Consider the following 19223-nt stretch of genomic DNA (forward strand, 5'->3'; position numbering starts at 1 on the left):
TTTTCCACTAAAGTTATATATCATTAATGCAATTAGACTGTGTCCAGACATTATTATGCAGAATCACGGGTCAGCAACCATCAACAGTCTCTTCTCGATTGTATTTCTTTTTTTTTTTTTTTTTACGTAATCATCTCTTTATCAGAGCCAATATAGAGATGAAACGGTGGTGTATATGTATATTTGACATTCGCAAGCGCGTCGCTGCGCGTCGATACAGCAAATCGTCACACGACGCGAATAGTCTCACAGAGTGAAGAAACGCAGAGCCGGGTGTTACTAGATAAAATCCCTGCGTCGTCTTCAGTCAATAACGAGTTCTCGGTTAGCGCTGATCACAACCGCGACCTGTATCTCGCGTTAATCGGGAAGCTCGCGAAGTGTCAATGTAACTACCTCATTAAGAAGAAATATTTCTGCTTTTCGCTCGATGAAGATCGATCGTGCGACGTAAACTTGACCTATTTATAAGATACCTTGGATCTATTTATAAAATATTAGGTTGTTCGGAAAGTTCGTTTAAATATAAATTTCAACGCAATATTTTACACAAAGAGAAACTTTATTTCAGCAAATATGTACCGTTTTATTCAACCATCTTGGCCCATCTTTCACGGAATAAGTAACATGATACCTTTCTTCCAAAATGAAGGTTTCTTACTGACGAAGAATTGATCGAGATGATTTTTGAGGATTTCGAATAACTCAAATTTCTCGTGCTGAAGAAAATTTTTCAAAGAAAGAAATAGGTAGTAGTCAGGTGGGGCAAGATCGGGAGAATATGGAGAATGAGAAAAAACGTCCCATTTTACGTCTGATATAGTTTCTTACGGATAGACATCGCGACGTGAGGTCTGGCGTTATCATGGTGGAAGACAATTCCACGCCAGTTCAGAGCGTTTTCGTGCGATGGCAGTTTTCAATTAGTCCAACTGAAGACTATACTATCTATGTGAAATTATCTGCTAAGCAGAAAATCGTCTGTAGTGCCATTGCATTTACTGATTACATAGAAATACGTTGAAACGAACTTTTCGAACAACCTAATACTTTATTACGATCGTGAAAAGAGATCGTTCGGACTGAATAACGAGTATTATTCGGCGCGCGCTTTTTGAGATCCGGAGATATATCTGAGACCTAGAAACCGCGTGTGTCGGAAAACGTGACAGTTGTTCCTCAGAATTTCTCGAAGCAGTGTCATGAGCGGTTTTCGCGCTCTTCGCCTGAATCGCGAAAACAATAATAGACAATAGATTTGACACATTTGTAATTGTTACATAAAGATCAAAGATATATATAATCTTGCACGAAATTGTAAATTTCCGCGGATGACATAAATAAATAATTATTAGCATAATAAATAATTTTCGTCGATATTTATTGTACACACATGTGTGTGACAATCCTGTATTTAGATAAAGAAAATTAAAAAGGAGCGAAGGAGAAGGTGACGCGAATCTTCTTGCATCTAAAACCCGCGGATCATTACGAACAGTTTAATTTAGCTCAATTAATTAACTGTAATTTGCTGAAATTTTCTTTAAGTAATCAGATCTCAAGTCAATGCTTTTGTATCTATTAAGTACTCAGCAAACTTAGTCGATGAATGTTGATGAGATTTTTAAGTACTTTGTGATATGATATCGAACTAATTATCGCATATATAAATACTCATTGAGAGGATTATAAAAAGATATAAAGAATTGAGCCGTGAAAGAAAGAGCGAAAAGAGAAGTGGTACTTGTGAAAGATAAAAAAAAACTAATACTATTTTCTAAAATCATATAAATCATATTTTTGTACTCGATATAGCCGGAAAAATTACTACATAAATTAGTGTTTGTTATATTACTCGATTAATTAATAATCGAGAAACAAAGTGTAGAGAAAAGAACATCATGGTGAATACAATAGATACTGATAACGTAAATAGAACAGATATTAATAATATGAATAAACAAATCGACGTTAATAGCGTGAATGAATTAACTGATGTTAATATTATAAATGGACGAATCGACGTTAATAATATAAATGGACGCACATCATCATGCGTCGAGATCAAGGTATGTATATATTTTAGATGAAATGCAATAAATTTAAATTGTATGTCACCAATAAGTTGCAATACTTATGCTAATTGGCTCGATAGTTTGAAATATGAAAAAACTAATAAATAGTAGGTCTTTTCTCGAGCAGGGAACAAAAATAAAAATTAAATAACTAAATAAAATTAAACGACGTTATCAGATGTCAGATATTTATTTATTAAATTAATGGCGAAAAATTAATGACGTTTTGTGTATCTACTTATGCCTTCTTCAGTTGCCAGTCAAAATCAATATAAACAATGATTACATATTTTGTAAAATAAGTTTTTTACAAAATAAACTTAAAATTACATAACGATTGTCAAAATGCGAATAGTATATTATATACATATTCTTAAGTTAATCGATGTTTTGTATGTCAAACAATGATGATTTTTATTTGTGTTTCCTGCTCGAGAAAAGGCCTATTTAATAAGTTGCAATCTTTTTTAATTTAAAAAAGTTGTCTTTTATATTTAAATATCAATGCTTTCTATATGCTTCTATTTATTTTCTTGATTAACCTTTTTCGATTCTCTCGACGTTATTGCTGAAAAAGTTTCTCAACATAAATACTTAATTCTTTTCGAGAATCAATAATAAAAAAATGTGAGTTTTTTTCAAGTTTGTCTATTTATCTTAATTATTTTACTTTCTGTCTTTTATTTTACTTCCTTCTAAGTAAGTCTCTTCCTTTTCTTTAAAGAATTGAAGATTTATCTTCGAAGAATGATGATTATTTTCTGCATTATAATAACAATTCAGAATTTATAAAATTCCATTGGACGCTATCGAACAATTTATGAGCATCATCATAAGAAATGCAGATATGCGTTGCAACATGCTCCAATCGCGCAACAATAATTATATTCAAATATGCATTATGTTTATGAATATTGTTAACATTGTTTGACAGTTTACTATCTTAAAATTTAATATATGGATCATAAATTTGATGATCGAAGAAATTACTGCAAAAATTATAAAATATATTCATGAAAATCAGATTTGGAAATACAGACGATAATGTAAAAATTGTATTTCAATCTTGTTGTTTTGCAGATGGAACCCAGCACTGACGAAAAGAAAAAGTGGGAAAGAAATGGAGTAATTTATCAGGTACATGTTAAAATTTTTTATACTCTTATCAAAATAATGACTGATTCTTTTTTAATTAATTACTTTATTAAAAGATAAAGATAAGCTTAAGATATTACGTCACAATCATGAACGATAGTATCGCTTATCAAATGTTGAAATTTATACAGGTGAACATATTACTTTGTGGAATAATAAGCACATCATTGATAAAAATACTACCTCGAAATTTACATAAAAATAACAAATATTAGTATTAAATATGAAACAAATTAACTTTAATTTATTGCTAAAATAATTTGTCTGTTTCGATTGCGTGAATAGTATGATACTAAACCCTTTTGAATTTATGATTGTCATCAGATATAATTTCATAATAAGAATATTATAAATCTGTGTAATTTTTTAATCAATCAGTGTTGAATCACCTCGGAATTGAAATACAACATACGCAAGATAGAATATAAGTTAAATGATGAAATAGAAACAAGATATGTAATAGATTTAAATTTCCTAGTCAACTCGACTATTTATATAAGATGAGAAATTATACAGATTATTAGAAAATCTTTACATATGTCAGTAACATGATTAATTGTTAATTGTAAAAGAAATCTGCAAAGAAACATCTTTATAACGATTTTTAAAGATTAGAAGATAGGATATATATGCAACACAAAAATCTTAAGTTTGTGAAAAAAAATTGCATTCGCTGCGATTTTTAATTGCTCTATGATTTATTCGTAATTGCATTTTTTACTATGCATCTAATTGTGAGTTAACGTAACATCATAACATGTGTTTTACATCAATGCGAAAACATTCAATATATATTATTAAAGATTTTGTGATTTTTCATATAAAATATTGTAATTCTTGAGCAATGCAATAATTATAACTTGGTTCTGATATCGCAAAAAATACCGAATCTCAAGATCATAATATCATTGCACAGTAATGATAAGATATACTCTATCAATATTACAAGGTGTTTTCTTTGACGTACATCTTAATTTTCTCTAAATATGTATAAGGCTCTATCGCGCACAAATTATATCACGTTCAGCTCGATTTTAGGTCGACTAAAACTATGATTTTTTTATAACGAGATTTTAAAGCGTATTTTTAATTACCGGCTTCATATTTCCTGTTGTCTCCGATCGTTAAACCGGTTCTCATATTATTTGCATGTGTAACAACTGCATCAGTAGATGCATGCGATAAGGAAATTACTCTGATAAAAAATTCGATGACTGGTTGATACACGCTTAAGTTAACTTTAGCTTTTCTTGTCACACTATTTACAATACCTCCTGCATCTGTTTACCATTGTTTTCTGTCAAGATTATTTTTAAAAACTTTTTTTTATAATGCCATGTCGCGTGTTGTTTTCACGCAATTCCTCTCGATATTTCCTGATTCTTTTGTACTTGAAAAATGTCTCTTTTACAGGTATTGATGGGCTTCTGTGCCACTACTGTCGTGCTGGGTCCAGGGATGGGTTTCGGTTACAGCGCCGTGGCGGAGCCTGCGATGAAAATTCCAAAAATCGACGATTTATATCTAGACGAAGGCCAGGCAAATTGGATGAGTTAGTGATTGATGTTAGTTATGTTAGCGTATCATCTATTTCGATTTTTGCCAAAAATTCTTTTTTTATGTCGCAGCTACTATATCGGCGTTTGGTACGCCCATAGGTTGCATAGTCTCGAGTCTTGTGATGAGACGAGGAAGAAGGACCAGCATGTTTGCGACGTCGTTCATCTCGCTGGTAGGTTGGGTGACAATTTACCTGTCGAACAGTTACGAGCTGATTCTGGTGGGAAGAGCGATTTCCGGTGTAGCTACCGGCATGTCATCCGTCCCGACGACGGTGTACTCGGCGGAAGTAGCCGGCTCGAAGTGGCGAGGCACAATGGTCACGTGGACCAGCGTCTGCACCGCTTTCTCAGTTCTCATCGTTTACATCTTTGGATATTTTTTCAAGGTAAAAAGTTCGCCAATTGCACCTCACTGCTTAAAAAAACCAATAGCTAACTATTCGTGTAAACAAACCTAGGACTTGTTTTATAAGTTGAATGCGTATTGCTATGGTTATACATATAATTATCAGTATGAATCATAATGCATCTAATTTGTATGATCCTTTTTTTCTTTTAAAGGACGACTGGCGATCAGTGGCCTTGATATGCGCTGTATTTCCAGTGATAGCGATTTCTCTGATTATACTAGTGTTACCCGAGTCGCCGCTATGGCTGCGAGATCAGAATCGACCTGAAGAAGCGCTGGAGATCATGAAAAGGTTCCGCGGCATACCAAAGGATCAACCGGCCCCGGCGGAACTTATATTGGAGTTGAAGCCGCGGCCGCAGAAGAAGAATCAGAATCTGCTGCAGCACCTGGTGAAGAGAAGTTCCCTGGTGCCGTTCGGAATAATGCTCAGCTACTTCTTCTTTCAACAATTCTCCGGAATCTTCGTCGTCATATACAACGCGGTTGGGATTATGCAGAAGTCCGGAATCCAGATAGATCCTTACATCGGCGCCATTCTGATAGGCGCCTCGCGTTTCTCAGTCAGTCTTTTAACGGCCTTTATATCCCGGAAATACGGTCGACGAATACCGTCGATAATCTCCGGCATCGGAATGACAATTTTCATAGGCTGCCTGTCGATCTACCTCTATCTGTCCGAAAATGGAATTGAAATGTCGGACAACGGGATAATACCGGTAGTGTGCATGATGATGTACATCTTCACGAGTGCTCTAGGTTACCTGATCATTCCGTTCGCCATGGTAGGCGAAATATATCCGTCCAAAGTTAAGGACATACTGTCCAATCTGACGGTCGCTATTGGTTACATCTTCAGCGCGATAACCGTCAAGACGTATCCGGACATGGAGAGACTGATGAACATGGAAGGCGTGTTTCTCTTCTTCGCGATTATCTCTTTCATCGGCGTGATATTCATCTGGTTCTTCCTGCCCGAGACGAAGGGAAAGACTCTGCGCGAGATCGAGGACATGTTCTCGAAGAAGAAGGCCTTTGAATTACCGGCGGAATTACCGATAGTCGAAGGAAAAAAAGCTTCGAATGCCGTTGATTCTCAAAGAAATTAAGAATATTTATTGCTTATATGGACGAAAGAAATATATAGCAAATTGCAATTAGTATTTGAAGGAAAACGAGATCGAAGCACTCAACATTACGAATATTGCGTGATTGACGTTGACGAAATAAACGTCGTTTTGCAATGCCTCGAGATGCAATGATGAATGAAATAAGAAGAGCTTCTTTAAATTACTGAGATACTTCACTATTTATTTTAAATATGTGAGATTTCTCCTTAATGTGTTTAGATTTTTTGTAAAAATTTGAGAAAAAGTAACGTAAATATAAAAATATCAGCGTTTACAAAAGGAGAAATAAAACATTACAAAGGAGCTCTTGTTTTCAAAATGATGACATAAACAATGTTAGATATCAAAATTTAGTTTTAAATCTAAAATGTGTTCGCAAATTATGTAAATTTAGAGATTAAATTTTTCTACTAGTCTGAAATTCACATAAAGGAAATCTCCAGAATCTCCAGAAAAATGAAACAACACATATTATACTATTTTATTAAAATTCAATATTTACCGTTTAATAGTTTGAGTATATTTTCAAAGTAAAATCCAAGTTTTAATAACATCATTATATCGTAAATACTTTTTCACAGAGAGATTGATTAAAGAGTCATCGTATTGCTAAAGATGTAAAAAATAATATGACGTAAAGTGTCGATAATACGTGCAATTAATTAAATTATGTAAGACTTGATCGTTGTGATAAACTGTAATATTACTCAATAATCGCAAACATTGTGCAGAAATAGGTAAAGCACATACGGAGGCATGTGTGGTGCTTTATCTAAGTGCTAAACTCAAACAAGTTGCACAAATAACGCATTACTAGTTTGTTTCCGTAAATCTTTACATCTTTTACAGTAGACGTCAAGTTAAGTCTAATTTATTCCCTCCGCCATAAAGTCGACGGCGATAAGAATCGAATGTTACTGATAACAGGTAGAAATATTCGCGTCACGTTAGATATACAACATTATTTGCATATTTAATATTAAAGAGCTTTCTGATGCTGCAATCAGAGTTTACTCAACGCCCAGAATATCATTTTGTAAAGATTATCTTTTATAACAAATAAAGTATTTTCTTACGTATAAAGTATTTTGCGCGAAGAAATCAAGGGATTGCAGAATCTTAAAGTTTGGTTTTAAAATTTTCGCAATTGATCGATGAATCAATTTATAATCAAATTCATAAATTTAAGTAAAGCTATATTAAAAATGTATTATATATTGTACATATATACGATGTAAATACATGCGTAAGTATTACATATATACATATATAAATGTCTCTCGTATTTTATTATTAAAATCTTAAATAATAAATTAACAAATTGCGTAACAACCGACGATAATTAAATAACAATCATGATAATTTACAATTTACGAAGCGTGGAGTATAGGTGGGATTCGGTGGAGAAACGAGACGAGATGGGATGATCATGATTACTGACAATAATAATAGATGATAATAGTAAGCAATATAATATGTAATAATAATAATAATAATAATATAGAATAATTGAAATGCGTAATAATAATTAACGTAATACTTTAATAGATGCACAATAATCAAAATAAATTATTACCTGCGAGGTAGTACAGGAAGAGAAATATCTGTCAAAAATCGAGAATTCGAACATTTCGAGAAAAAACGATGTCGAGTCTTCGCAGTTTTATTCTTTAATGCGACCCTTTAAATTGCTTTTCTCCCTTGTCTCTGCTTCTGTACTCTTAAATAGAAACTACTTCACACTATCTTACGTTACGAGACTTTTTTAAACGACGATATATAACGAGAATGGGAAAATATACGCGTGCATTATAATTTAATTAATGCTACAAGTCAATATTATGAGCAAGAAGAAGAAGAAACAAAAACGCGATGTATAATTTACGATGCACAATTTACGTGCGTAAAAAATAAAAAATTCGTACCTTTCTATCGTAAAAGTAAAAATAAAATCTTAAGTTTTCGAGTAGAAAAGTGGAATAAGCTGGAATCCTCCGCAAAATTCATTGTTGCGAGTAGATTCTAACGCATGTAACAAAACTGCGCATTCTTCAACAAGGAATAAATGCCAGTTGTATAATACACATTTAAGATGCTATTGTTCAGTCTTCTTCTTCTTCGATTATCATTAAGTATTAAATCGAAGTTATATATATATATATATATATATATATATATACGCGTGAATCGTCCGGACTTTAGCCCTAGCACTCTCTCTCTCTCTCTCTGTTGTGATATGCCTTTTTGTTAACATTTCTACGAAAGAGATCTCATTTCACAAATGACGATTCGCCAAATAATAAGCAAGACGTGATAATTTCTCCTAAACAGTTCTCGTTCATGGTCGAAACTTAAAGAGCTTCTACCATACTTATCACTTGATTGAGCAAGAATATCGCGATTGATCTTGCAGATTCATTTGCGATTAATTCATCGCTGCAATTTGTTAATCAATTAATTAGAACAAGAAATTAAAAGTCTATTAATATAAAATAACATATAAGATTAAAATTAAACTAACATTAAATCGGTGAAATAAAAAAATTATCTACAATAATACTATCTACAATACTTTTCAAATCGTATAACTTTTAATTAAATCCAGATCTCACACAATATAAAATAATTAATAAAATACAAGATAATTAAGAAAACTCGAAAGTCGGCTTCACGCGTTCTTGCATCTAGGACATGAATCGAGGAGCGATCCAATTAGCTATCTTAACAATCTAGTAATGTCAGTAAAGCTCTATTGGCGGAATATCTTCCACTCGTTCCTGTATCTAATCCTCCCTAACGTCAGTAAAGCTTCATTTAAGTCAAAAGCCTCTTTTTAGCTGCTGATTCGCGTTGGATATATTATTGCTTTTTATCATCGAATATCCTCTTTCAACTTTGTATTCCGTACGACGCGACGATTCGGTCTCGTTGATGTTTCGCGATCGGTGACCGAGTTTTCGGGAGCATAGCTCGTGATCGAGTCGAGGTAAATGTCAAATGTCATTCTCGATTACTCGACGAGAAATCGAAATTGCATTCCGACTTGATCGACCCGATCGAATTCGTCGTCGTACTCTGCCTACCGTCTCTCGAAGTGGAAGTTGAAAGTCTTCTCTGGAAGCGCCAGATTGCCGATGGGAACCTTGTAGATCTCGTTCTCTACCGGCACTATGTTGAAGTTCTTCAGCAGAGTAGCTATTGTTGAGAAGCTGATATACTGGACCATCTTGTAGCCCATGCAAGATCTCCGGCCTCCACCGAACGGTAGAAAGTGCTCCGGCTTCGAGAGTTTGCCGTTTTGCACGAATCTATCTGGCATGAACTCTTTAGGGGATGTCCACAGCTCCTCCGACATGTTCAGATCATAGTTGTTCAGGAAGATAAACGTGTCCTTCTCGATCTTATAGCCTGAAAATCAAAGACTTGAGTAATTTCAACGAAATTTTTCGAATTATCGAAAATTATATTAATAAAATTCGCAAATATTTCATTATGATTTCGTAAATTAGCAAACGTATTAATTAAGGCAAGAAAAATTATGTAAAGAGAAATAAAAAAAAATGATTTACCGGCTACGGAACTATCCTGGTTGGCCACGTGCGGTACAATCGGACTAGCAATCAGCCTAATCGATTCGAGAATGATAGCCTCCGTGTACGGCATTTTTCCCCGGTTCTCCAAGCCGACAAATCTGCCTGGAATCTCGACGCTGTCAATCTCCATCTGCGCCATTCTCTGCACATGCGGTAAAGTGACCAGGTATCCAAGAATCTTGATAAGAAGATTGCCGACAGCCGAGTGACCTCCTACGATATCTTCCAGCGCGAACATCGCCATGTCCCAGGTCATCCTAGGTTCGGCATCAGTCTTGATGTGATTGATCAGACAGTCCACGTAATCCTCTTCGGGTATAATCGCTTTCCAGTTGGCTAGACGGTCCCCGATGATGTACTTCTCCATGAATTGCTTGACTTCGTGAGTCCAACTAATCATCCTCGTCATGTTCCTCTGGTGCAACGGCATCAGGAACGGCATAAAGTCCGCGGCATAGCCCTGGTTCACCTCGAAGAACACCTTGTCGAAATTCTCAATCATTAAGCGAAAGGGAACGTCGCCGAGAGGGAAGCTACGCGAACAGAAGTACTTGACGAAGACGTTCGCGCACGTGTGCATGATCAGCGGCTTGGCGTGCAAGCTTTCGCCGGCGATGCCGTTGAGATAATCTACCAGCAGTTCCACCTCGCCACCGATGATGCCGTTCAATTGGTTGTATCGTGTAGTAAAGGCACGCGGGAAAGTATGCGCTCGTAGCATCTCTCTTCGTGTCTTCTGAACATCCGACCAGTTACAGAACGCCAGGGCTGCGGACAACAAAATTCGCACATACATCTCAATCTATTTTGCTGATATATATATTGAAAATATACATTCGGAGAAAATATATAAGATATAAAACAATAAAAAGATAATTTTCTCAGGATATATTTTTGATATTATATATAAATATATTCTCCTCGACTAGTTTCGCTTTTCCTGTTATATGATGATTTATAACAACTTGCAACGGAAGCAGCTGACGTTGGATCATATCGTGATAGCGAACATACCTATTCCGCGAACACATCGCGGTTCAAATTACTAAATACGACGCGTTCGCAAAACGTCATCGATTTTCAAGAGAAAAATTTGTCGACGCATGCTCTCTTTTTAATTTGCGTGCACTACATATATACACGGAAATGTAATGTGAACGCGCTACGATGCGGCATTGATTCGCATACGCTGCCGGTACACTTGATATGAAATCGAAGCGGGAGAAAAGACGGCAGCAGGAAATGACCCGGTTTTACGCCGCCCGAGAACCTGAAGAGCAATCTTTCCACGACTCCTCCGTCCTCGCGCCACCCGTTTTTTCATTACGACAATATGTTATCACATCAAAATCAAAGAGAAACACAACCCGACAACATTTTTTTAACTGTAGCATTTTAACATTTTATATAACTTGAAGAAAGATTTCCCAGACAATAATTAATAAATATACGTATTAAACTTTTTCTACTAGACTTATTTGAAAATATTATATTATATTGTACAATAATAATTTTTAAAAAATATAAAAATATATTGTTAACATTTAGCATGTGAAAAAATCAAGAAACTGAGCAACTAATACCGCAATAAAAAATCCTAAAGATGATAATATTAAAACTAATGATTTTCCTAATGTAATCAGGATAGAATGAACGAATAGATTGGAAGGAGTTAGATCGATTGTCTCGGATCACAATGGCAGTGTTTTGATATATTAGCCTTGATCCTGTTTGTCGACTACCGGGTAAGTCAGGAACACGTGAAAGTGGTACCGTGACCTTTCCGGCTGCACTTGGTACCGCTTCTTGCGCTGACCTTAGCACAAGTTTCGGTGCGAGTGGACAAAAATGTAATGGCGTGAGAGAAATATGCGTGCGTGACAAATAAATATCGACATGCGTACGGTATGTGTATAAGTATATGCGTGAATCACGCAGCAAGGCCATTAGCAGGAGAGTGATTTTTTAGGATTTTTTAGACACAGTTGACAAACCGCGAAATTTTCTATCGGCGCGAAATCGATGATTAACAACAAGCGATAAATTACGATCAGCTGAAATTTCTTCTCATCTGCCTGAGAAACGCACATTAAACACACGTGAACAACTAAGCGTGACCTAAAGCGCTGAGAAAGTGATTCGTTATGGTTGCATGAGCGTAATCGATTTCTGTTTCAACAAATAACCGAGAATATTTACTGCCACTGTTAATTCCTAATTATTATTATACGCGAAATTATGTCGGATCTCTCCTGCGATTTTTTGCTACACAGATTATCGGCAAGAATTTAAAAAAAATTAAGAAAAAATAATCTATTGCTTTAAAGAACGAATTTGTTATCCTTTATTTACACCGTTCAAATTTGATTATTTTTCTCACAATTAATAGATACTTATTTGAAATATCGTGTAGAATTTTAAGAATTAAAATGATAATTCTTTCTTCAAAATAAAAATTAATTCCGAAATTATTTTTGCTGTAGTAAAAGAAGATATACAAGATGAGATACTTACAGTTCTCCTTGTTGCCGAAGAGAAGATGATATCTGATGAAGTTCGGCCGAGAGTCAAAGTGGTGGCCTTTGGCGATCAAGATTTCCTTAATGTTTTCCAGTCCGTTGACGACGACGCAGGGTAGGGAGCCCAACTTGAGCTTGATCACCTGACTATCGTAGACCCTGACGAGGTCGGCGAAGGCTTTGTAAGGCACATCGTACCGTCCCAAGATATGAAGAGAACCGAGGATCGGCCACGGCTTGGGTCCTGGTGGATCCAATAAAGTGGATGACTCCTCGCCGTCGTACAACCTCTTTGACGTCTTCTTCCCTCTGATATGATCCACCAGGATTAAGATCAAAGCCACAAGGGTGACGGCGAGCAAAAAGTACGTCGTGGCGCTGATAGAGATCATTTTCCAACACAATCACAAATTTCTTCACTGAAAAATACCCGCTCTCGTTACTTCTTCTGCCACTTGCCTCCCCTTCCCGTGTGACCCGGAAGAAAGTTTTCTGGCGCTTCTTATAACAACGAGTTATCCAGATTGAAAGTCTCTTTGGATTCAATCTCTTTCGAATCAAGACACACACGTGGATCTTAATGGTTCGATTGTTCCTGAATCTTCTCGACTCCAGTCCCGGACAATCTCTCGCTTCCTTCCCCAAAGAGAAATATGAATGCTGATCGTACCTACTGACCGATCAGGACGCAAGCTCCTTGTGGGCCCGTCTGTGAACGGTCCGCCGATCTGGCTCGGTCTGTGGGGATAGGATGGTTGTCCGGCTATCTTATATAGCCGGGCGTAATGTAGTCAGCACATTTGCGTCGAGCACTGCTACCCCATACATATGGATTCGTGTTGAGACGAGATGGGCAGCGAGCAGGAGGAAGAGAAGGAGGAGGTGACGGTGGAGGTGGAGGTGGAGGAAGAGGAAAAAGAGAAGGAGAAAGAGGTGGAGAAGATGGACACTCGATCGCAAGAGATGTATCCCTCTGCCTTTGCCGCAACGGAAACGAATTTCAAGAAAACCTGAAAAGAGATATACTTCGTGAGTTGATATAGAGCCCGCGACAGGATCCGCAGGGTGGAGAGAGAAGGGAAGCGGAGGAAAGTGGACACGCCGGCGGAGGGATGATCGAAAGACTGCGTCGGAGAAGGGAGAGAGAAGAGAGAGCAGCCCGTAAATAGTAGACAGGTGGGGAAAAGAATAATCTCTTAGGGTCTCCTGGACCCTCGCTGGGCAAAGCAAGGGACGCTTCTTGCCCTCGACTTCTCTCCTTAAGGTGCCATCGAGTTTTCTGGCAGCCAAAGTGGTGGTGTGGGAATTATTCAGTGTACTCGAATGTACTCGCGATGAGACGCCGGACCGGAATCGGCGATTGACAGTAATTCGCTTTTGACTTACACAACGGGGTACGTGGACGGAGAACAAAGTTTCGTTTTTCGCGAGGCGGCCGACTGATACGGCCGGTAATGGTCCCGTGCCAGTTGAACGTTTTGATAAGTATGCGGGAACCGAGTCGCAAGAAGGTGGATTATGGACGTGCATCGAAGATGCATCGAGAGAGAAATGAGAGGGACCAGATATGCGACTGAGAACAGAGAGAAGGGCTAAAGAGTCGCGTTTCTTGGTGCCACCAAAGCTCGATCATATAAATTCAACGTTTATCGCGCCCGTATCATTAGAATCGTAAATTTTCTGTCATTTTGCATTGTTGGAAATTTTAAATAAAATTTTTGGCATTCAAACAATTATTTAATTATATTTCATTTTGATATTAGGAAGAAAAAAATACTTCATTGTATGTATAACGATCGTCATTTTTGTCATTTGAAATTCTATATTATCACGCTTATTTGGGGCGGCAGACTTTGTTTACGTCTGGAACGATTTTTCTCATCGGGAAAAATCAATCGATTGGTCAATCTTGAATCCGAAATTGGCCTCAGCAGGATGTTGAATAGCGTTATATAACAGTGAGACAACTATTCGAATGCATCTCGTTCGACGAGAAGGAAGTAAAATATACAATTCTAATGATCTCTTCTTTTCCTTTCATCCATATTAATTTAGTTTCGTAAACATTATTTACGCTAAAAATAAACTCATCTAATCATTCTTTAAATTTTTGAAAATAATAGTAGGTATCTTGTATCGCCAGTGATGAATAAAATTAAAATTAACTGTGAGACGACCCAACTGGCTTAAATTAATTCTTATTATTATTAGTTTGATGCCATATACAAGAAAAGACAACGTTTCGACCTTAGGTTTAGGTCCTTATCAAGTTTAAAATTAACATTAAAAAATACAATAGATGTACATACAAGAATTTCGATTTTTAAGAAAGCAAAGCGCAAACCAAGATTGTAATAACAAATTAAAACGTACCTTACAAAATCTTTAGTACAATATATAATTAATTTTTTTCCTTTTACATATTTCAATATAAATACTCTGTGTCACGTAAAACGTTCAGTATGGATGGTAAAGACGAACTAAGTTAAACAGCTTTGATTATTCTATCATAGATCGGATTCAAATTCTCTGTGTCTTTCTGTAGGTTAATCGTGTTATTAAATTTTTTTATAAAAAACATTTCAGCAATCTCTCTTTTCCTAGTGTTTGTTTCTCGATGTAAAATATTTAAGTTTGTCCATTTAAAGTCATGCGAAACACAGTTTTTTTTAATCACAGTTATTTTTAATTTTGAAAATAAATTAATATAATTCTTTCATATAATTCTTCAACATAATTAAGGAAATGAATAACATATACTTGCAATATTTATTTGCGCAACCATGTCAATAATGAGATTAAAAATTAAAATGTTTGATCATAAAAATTTAATTGAAGACTTATATCTCGGCATTTAATCCTGTTCGTTGAAAAATGAAATCGATACTGAATTTTCGTCGATTATTACGATTTCCACAAATTATTCTCAGATAGAAATCACACACACAGGGTATGTAAATACAACAATAAGTCAAAAACATTGTAAAGGAATAATAGGAATAATGGAATACTAAATGAGAATTCAACATGATAATACAGTCCAAGAGATAATTTGGATGAGGAAGCATGTATGTATTACAGAAAGATTTCTCGAATTTGTTTGAATTAATGAATAAAGTGTACGATGGTAGGTATACATATATATCTGTCTCTCCTCTCGTTAAGAGGGAGGTGTGTTGCACCCTCGTGATTTTTTCCCTCTCACTCGAGATTACTTCATTCGTATGAAATGATTTCTGGGAAGCTAGCGGTACTGATTTCTTTGCTGCTGTCAGCTCGCCAAATCAACTCTAGAGACGAGACGCGTAACGGGAAACTCTTCTTCGCTTTGCAAGCGATAGCCGGAAGCTGCGTCGTCTTCTTCGACGTCTTCTGGGCGATTTTTCATTTCGCTTTCGTACGCGATCTCTCTCGCAGATCCCTGTCTTGATTAGCGTAGAAACCTGTTCGAGGCAAACGTCACTTACCATGTTCCATATGATCTGAGATTCCGAAGGAGAACAATTTATCTCAAATTTGATATTTTTCCTCGACTTTGCATATTAGTTCGTTTTAATTAAAGGCTAATATATTTTATCAATTATCACGTCTTTGAAATAATGCGTGGCAGAAATTTTCATGACAAATTATACGAAAAATTGCCAACATTGCGATCGTTATTTTTAACCTTACTGACCCATGAAATCAACCGTTAAATTCGTAGAATACGAGCGCCTCTTCTGCGCAATCATTTTATCAGCTGGATCTTAATCTCATGGGAACGCCTTGAGATCGCGAACAAAACACGTAGTGGCGAATCGATAGCATTATTGACAGGGCTACGAAGTGTATATACGTGAGACGATTCGATTCATTATTCCGTGAGGGCCGGCCCAAACTTTACGAAGGACCCGACGAAAAATCGAGGCTACTTCGATTAGCAATGAGACGAGACCAAATGTCTCGATTCTCGCGTTTCACAACGCAATCACTCGCCTCGAGTAGTCTTTCATCGTAGTCTTTAATTTGAGATTTCGCTCAAAACGTTTTTACGATTAAATAATTTTATCGTAAATTATATAAATAATAATACTTAACATTTATAAAGAAGTATTTATTACTCAAATAAAAATATATGATGTTTGTATGTTCAAATAATTAAAATTTATAATTAATTAACGCTAATTATATTTTTATAATTAAGAAAAAAATATATACAATTGATTAACACTAATATTGTAAAGGCTCGCTATGCATCGAAACAAGATGTCATTCATACAGATAATCCCATTGTTAGAGATCGGGAGAAAATGCAAAATTAAAGAAAGTGAGATAAGTAACGCAATGACATACTTTTGTCAAGTACTCGACAGCAATGAAGGACGCATTGAAATAACGTGATTACATACTCGACAAACCCATTTTGCTCACTATACTTACACATTTAAATAATCGATAATCAGAGTCAACATTATAAATTATAAATCAAAGTAAAAATTCAGTTAAAAAATTGTTCAATGAAAAAAATTGAGCGTCGTTAATTATTTTAATTCATTAGGGAAAAATTGTATAAAATCATTCTTGATTCGTATAATTACGTTTCTTTTCGTCACGCGTCATTGAAAATAAACGGTAAATCTTTAATGATGTTTTTTCCTTGCCGAATCACAGAACTAACACGCGAGGTTTATTTCTGACGGATTTCGATCGGTGGCACCGTCGATTTATGACCGGCAGATAGATGTGTCAACGATAAAAAGTGCGGCAGAGATATATTCCGAGGTGGCCCGGGTACGAAGGCGACCAGCACCGAAAAATCAAGGTTGTCCGCGCTGGATTAGCAATGAATAATATCAGGATGATGGTCGCTCGCCTTACAGCCTGTCTCGTCCTTTAGCCTAGATTTGTAGGGTAGTGAGGAAACACGACTCTCCGGAGATCTCCGAGATCCGTCGTAGAAATTGGGTTGGGGACGCTTCAAAAAATCCGTTCATTCCAAGACCAAGGATCACCCATCTCCTGAGAATCGGCGCTTTTTGCGCGTTATATAACGCAGATGATATTCCTCGTTGTTATGGCGCTAGAACACAATGTCAACTTCCGATTACGACACGTCTCCGATTTATCTGTGAATCCTATTTGAGAGAGAATCTCGTATCGGGATAAACACGGTCCCAACAAATTTTCGCATAATTCATAACTCCGCCACGTGCTATTCGAGCAAGGTCTGTTTACATCCGAGCTACATATTCTCTTTATAACGAAGAAAAATGTATCCCATCTTACTTTAATAAACCGTCTCTAAAATAATTGTAAATTCGCTACCTAGAAGAAATTCGCATTATTGGACGATTTCTGTCCGATCTATAAGATGATAGTTGAGATTATATTCACATCACGCGATAAATTTATCAAAGAAAAAAGCACATGTTCGATATAATGCAAATATATCATAGACGAGTAAAAAAGAGAGAGAGAAAGGCAAGAGAAAAAATGCATCCCGTCTTACTTTAATAAACCATCTCTTAAAAAAAATTATAAATTCGCCATCTAGAGGAAATTCGATTTCTGTCCGATCTATAAGATGATAAGACTGTATTCTATAACCAAACGAAAACAATTCATCAAGTTATCACGCCGCGATAGATTTATTAGGGAAAAAAGCACATGTTCGATATAACGCGAATATAAAATAGACGAGTGAAAGAGCGAGAGAAAGACAAATTACCGGAAGATAAACGCATGTAAATTAGCAGACGCTGAATCGCATTTAGAGAGAGAGTCGCCGGTGCGCGAATGTTGCGCAAGAAATTATTGAAAATGTAACGGGCCTCCCTCATCCCCCTATCTTGGGCGAAATCGGGCCACGCGCACGCGAGATATCTCTCCGAGACGCGTCTCTCCCGTTGACGTTGATTTGCATGTAGCGGTCGTCGTTGCGTTTCTAACGGTCAAGAGAGGCGGCTTTTACATAAGCGCGGATAAGCGCAAAACGAGGCGAACGGGAACAGATATCCCGGTCGATCGATATTGACAATTGCAAAATTCGCGACGGATACATTTATGGAGAGGCTGCCCTCTTGTTCGCGCCTGGATCTCGGTCTCGTCTCGTGTATGCTCTAACCGTTCTCCAGAATCACGCGAATCGTTAACCGCACGACGTACGTAAAACATGCTGATGTCGATCGAAGGTAAAAGTTTTTTACGTCTAGATCTCGTTGCGCGAGATTGATAGATCGATCGGGAGATTCGAGCCTCACTTTTTAACGCGCGTCAGCGCGAAAATTTCGCAACGAAATTCTTCCCCCGAATTTTTTCGTTCACTATCTGTACCAAGGAATTTTTGAACGCGAACGGAATTTCGACGAGTCGCGTAATCGGATCGGTGCAATTCAAAGTGTCCGATTTCGAGTCTGAAAAAAAAACTGACACTTTTGTTGGTACAGCGGCTTTTCGTTAAAAAAGACTGACACTTCGATTTTTTGATATACTTTATCTTTTTACAGAAAATCTAAAGTCAGATTTTTTTTAACTAAAAAAATGTCAGAACAATGCGTGAAGAATTTGATTTCGTAATAATATCGATATTTATTTTGAGGATATTGACATAAAATATTTGTTGAAAAAATGATACTGAGATCATGTTCTATATAAACTGTCCAATTATCAGATTTCTACATCTTCATGATTAAATTTCAGAACTTAATTGGAAATTAAAATTCTATTAATTTAATTTAATTAATGTTAAAATAATATAATTTTTTAAAATTAGAATAATAAAAGGAGGTGGTAAATATTTAC

At 36.2% G+C, this 19223-nt stretch overlaps 2 protein-coding genes across 7 annotated transcripts; one reads left to right on the forward strand and one right to left on the reverse strand.

Moving 5' to 3' along the window:
* Nucleotides 1-209: 209 nt before the first annotated feature.
* On the forward strand, nucleotides 210-8076 carry LOC114939031 (trehalose transporter 1-like protein). 6 transcript variants are annotated; one of them, XM_085483590.1, is made up of 6 exons: nucleotides 210-501; nucleotides 1816-2069; nucleotides 3156-3212; nucleotides 4644-4782; nucleotides 4859-5178; nucleotides 5354-8076. In XM_085483590.1, the coding sequence occupies exons 2-6, from the start codon at nucleotides 1902-1904 to the stop codon at nucleotides 6308-6310; spliced, it is 1641 nt and encodes a 546-aa protein (XP_085339716.1). In that variant the 5' UTR covers nucleotides 210-501; nucleotides 1816-1901; the 3' UTR covers nucleotides 6311-8076. The 6 variants fall into 6 exon arrangements, with proteins under 6 accessions (XP_085339716.1, XP_085339718.1, XP_085339717.1 ...); XM_085483592.1 differs by having other exon boundaries at nucleotides 210-450; nucleotides 1419-2069; XM_085483591.1 differs by having other exon boundaries at nucleotides 210-450.
* On the reverse strand, nucleotides 6918-13455 carry LOC114938952 (cytochrome P450 307a1). Its single transcript, XM_029313131.2, has 3 exons — nucleotides 12439-13455; nucleotides 9901-10692; nucleotides 6918-9739 (listed from the first exon to the last, which is right to left on the reverse strand). The coding sequence occupies exons 1-3, from the start codon at nucleotides 12833-12835 to the stop codon at nucleotides 9411-9413; spliced, it is 1518 nt and encodes a 505-aa protein (XP_029168964.1). The 5' UTR covers nucleotides 12836-13455; the 3' UTR covers nucleotides 6918-9410.
* Nucleotides 13456-19223: the final 5768 nt, after the last annotated feature.

The sequence above is a fragment of the Nylanderia fulva genome, unplaced genomic scaffold (genome assembly GCF_048542155.1).
Source record: "Nylanderia fulva isolate GAGA-0341 unplaced genomic scaffold, ASM4854215v1 Scaffold26, whole genome shotgun sequence".
NCBI lineage: Eukaryota > Metazoa > Arthropoda > Insecta > Hymenoptera > Formicidae > Nylanderia > Nylanderia fulva.

Bases quoted from the DNA above. Each gene is read 5' to 3' on its own strand.
- LOC114938952 (XM_029313131.2), bottom strand. From the start codon at position 12,835: ATGATCTCTATCAGCGCCACGACGTACTTTTTGCTCGCCGTCACCCTT. The intron at 10,693-12,438 runs GTAAGTATCTCA...TGTTGTCCGCAG, and splicing joins CTTCGGCAACAAGGAGAACT to CCCTGGCGTTCTGTAACTGG. The intron at 9,740-9,900 runs GTAAATCATTTT...TTTGATTTTCAG, and splicing joins CCAGGATAGTTCCGTAGCCG to GCTATAAGATCGAGAAGGAC.
- LOC114939031 (XM_085483590.1), top strand. From the start codon at position 1,902: ATGGTGAATACAATAGATACTGATAACGTAAATAGAACAGATATTAAT. The intron at 2,070-3,155 runs GTATGTATATAT...GTTGTTTTGCAG, and splicing joins CATCATGCGTCGAGATCAAG to ATGGAACCCAGCACTGACGA. The intron at 5,179-5,353 runs GTAAAAAGTTCG...TTTCTTTTAAAG, and splicing joins TCTTTGGATATTTTTTCAAG to GACGACTGGCGATCAGTGGC.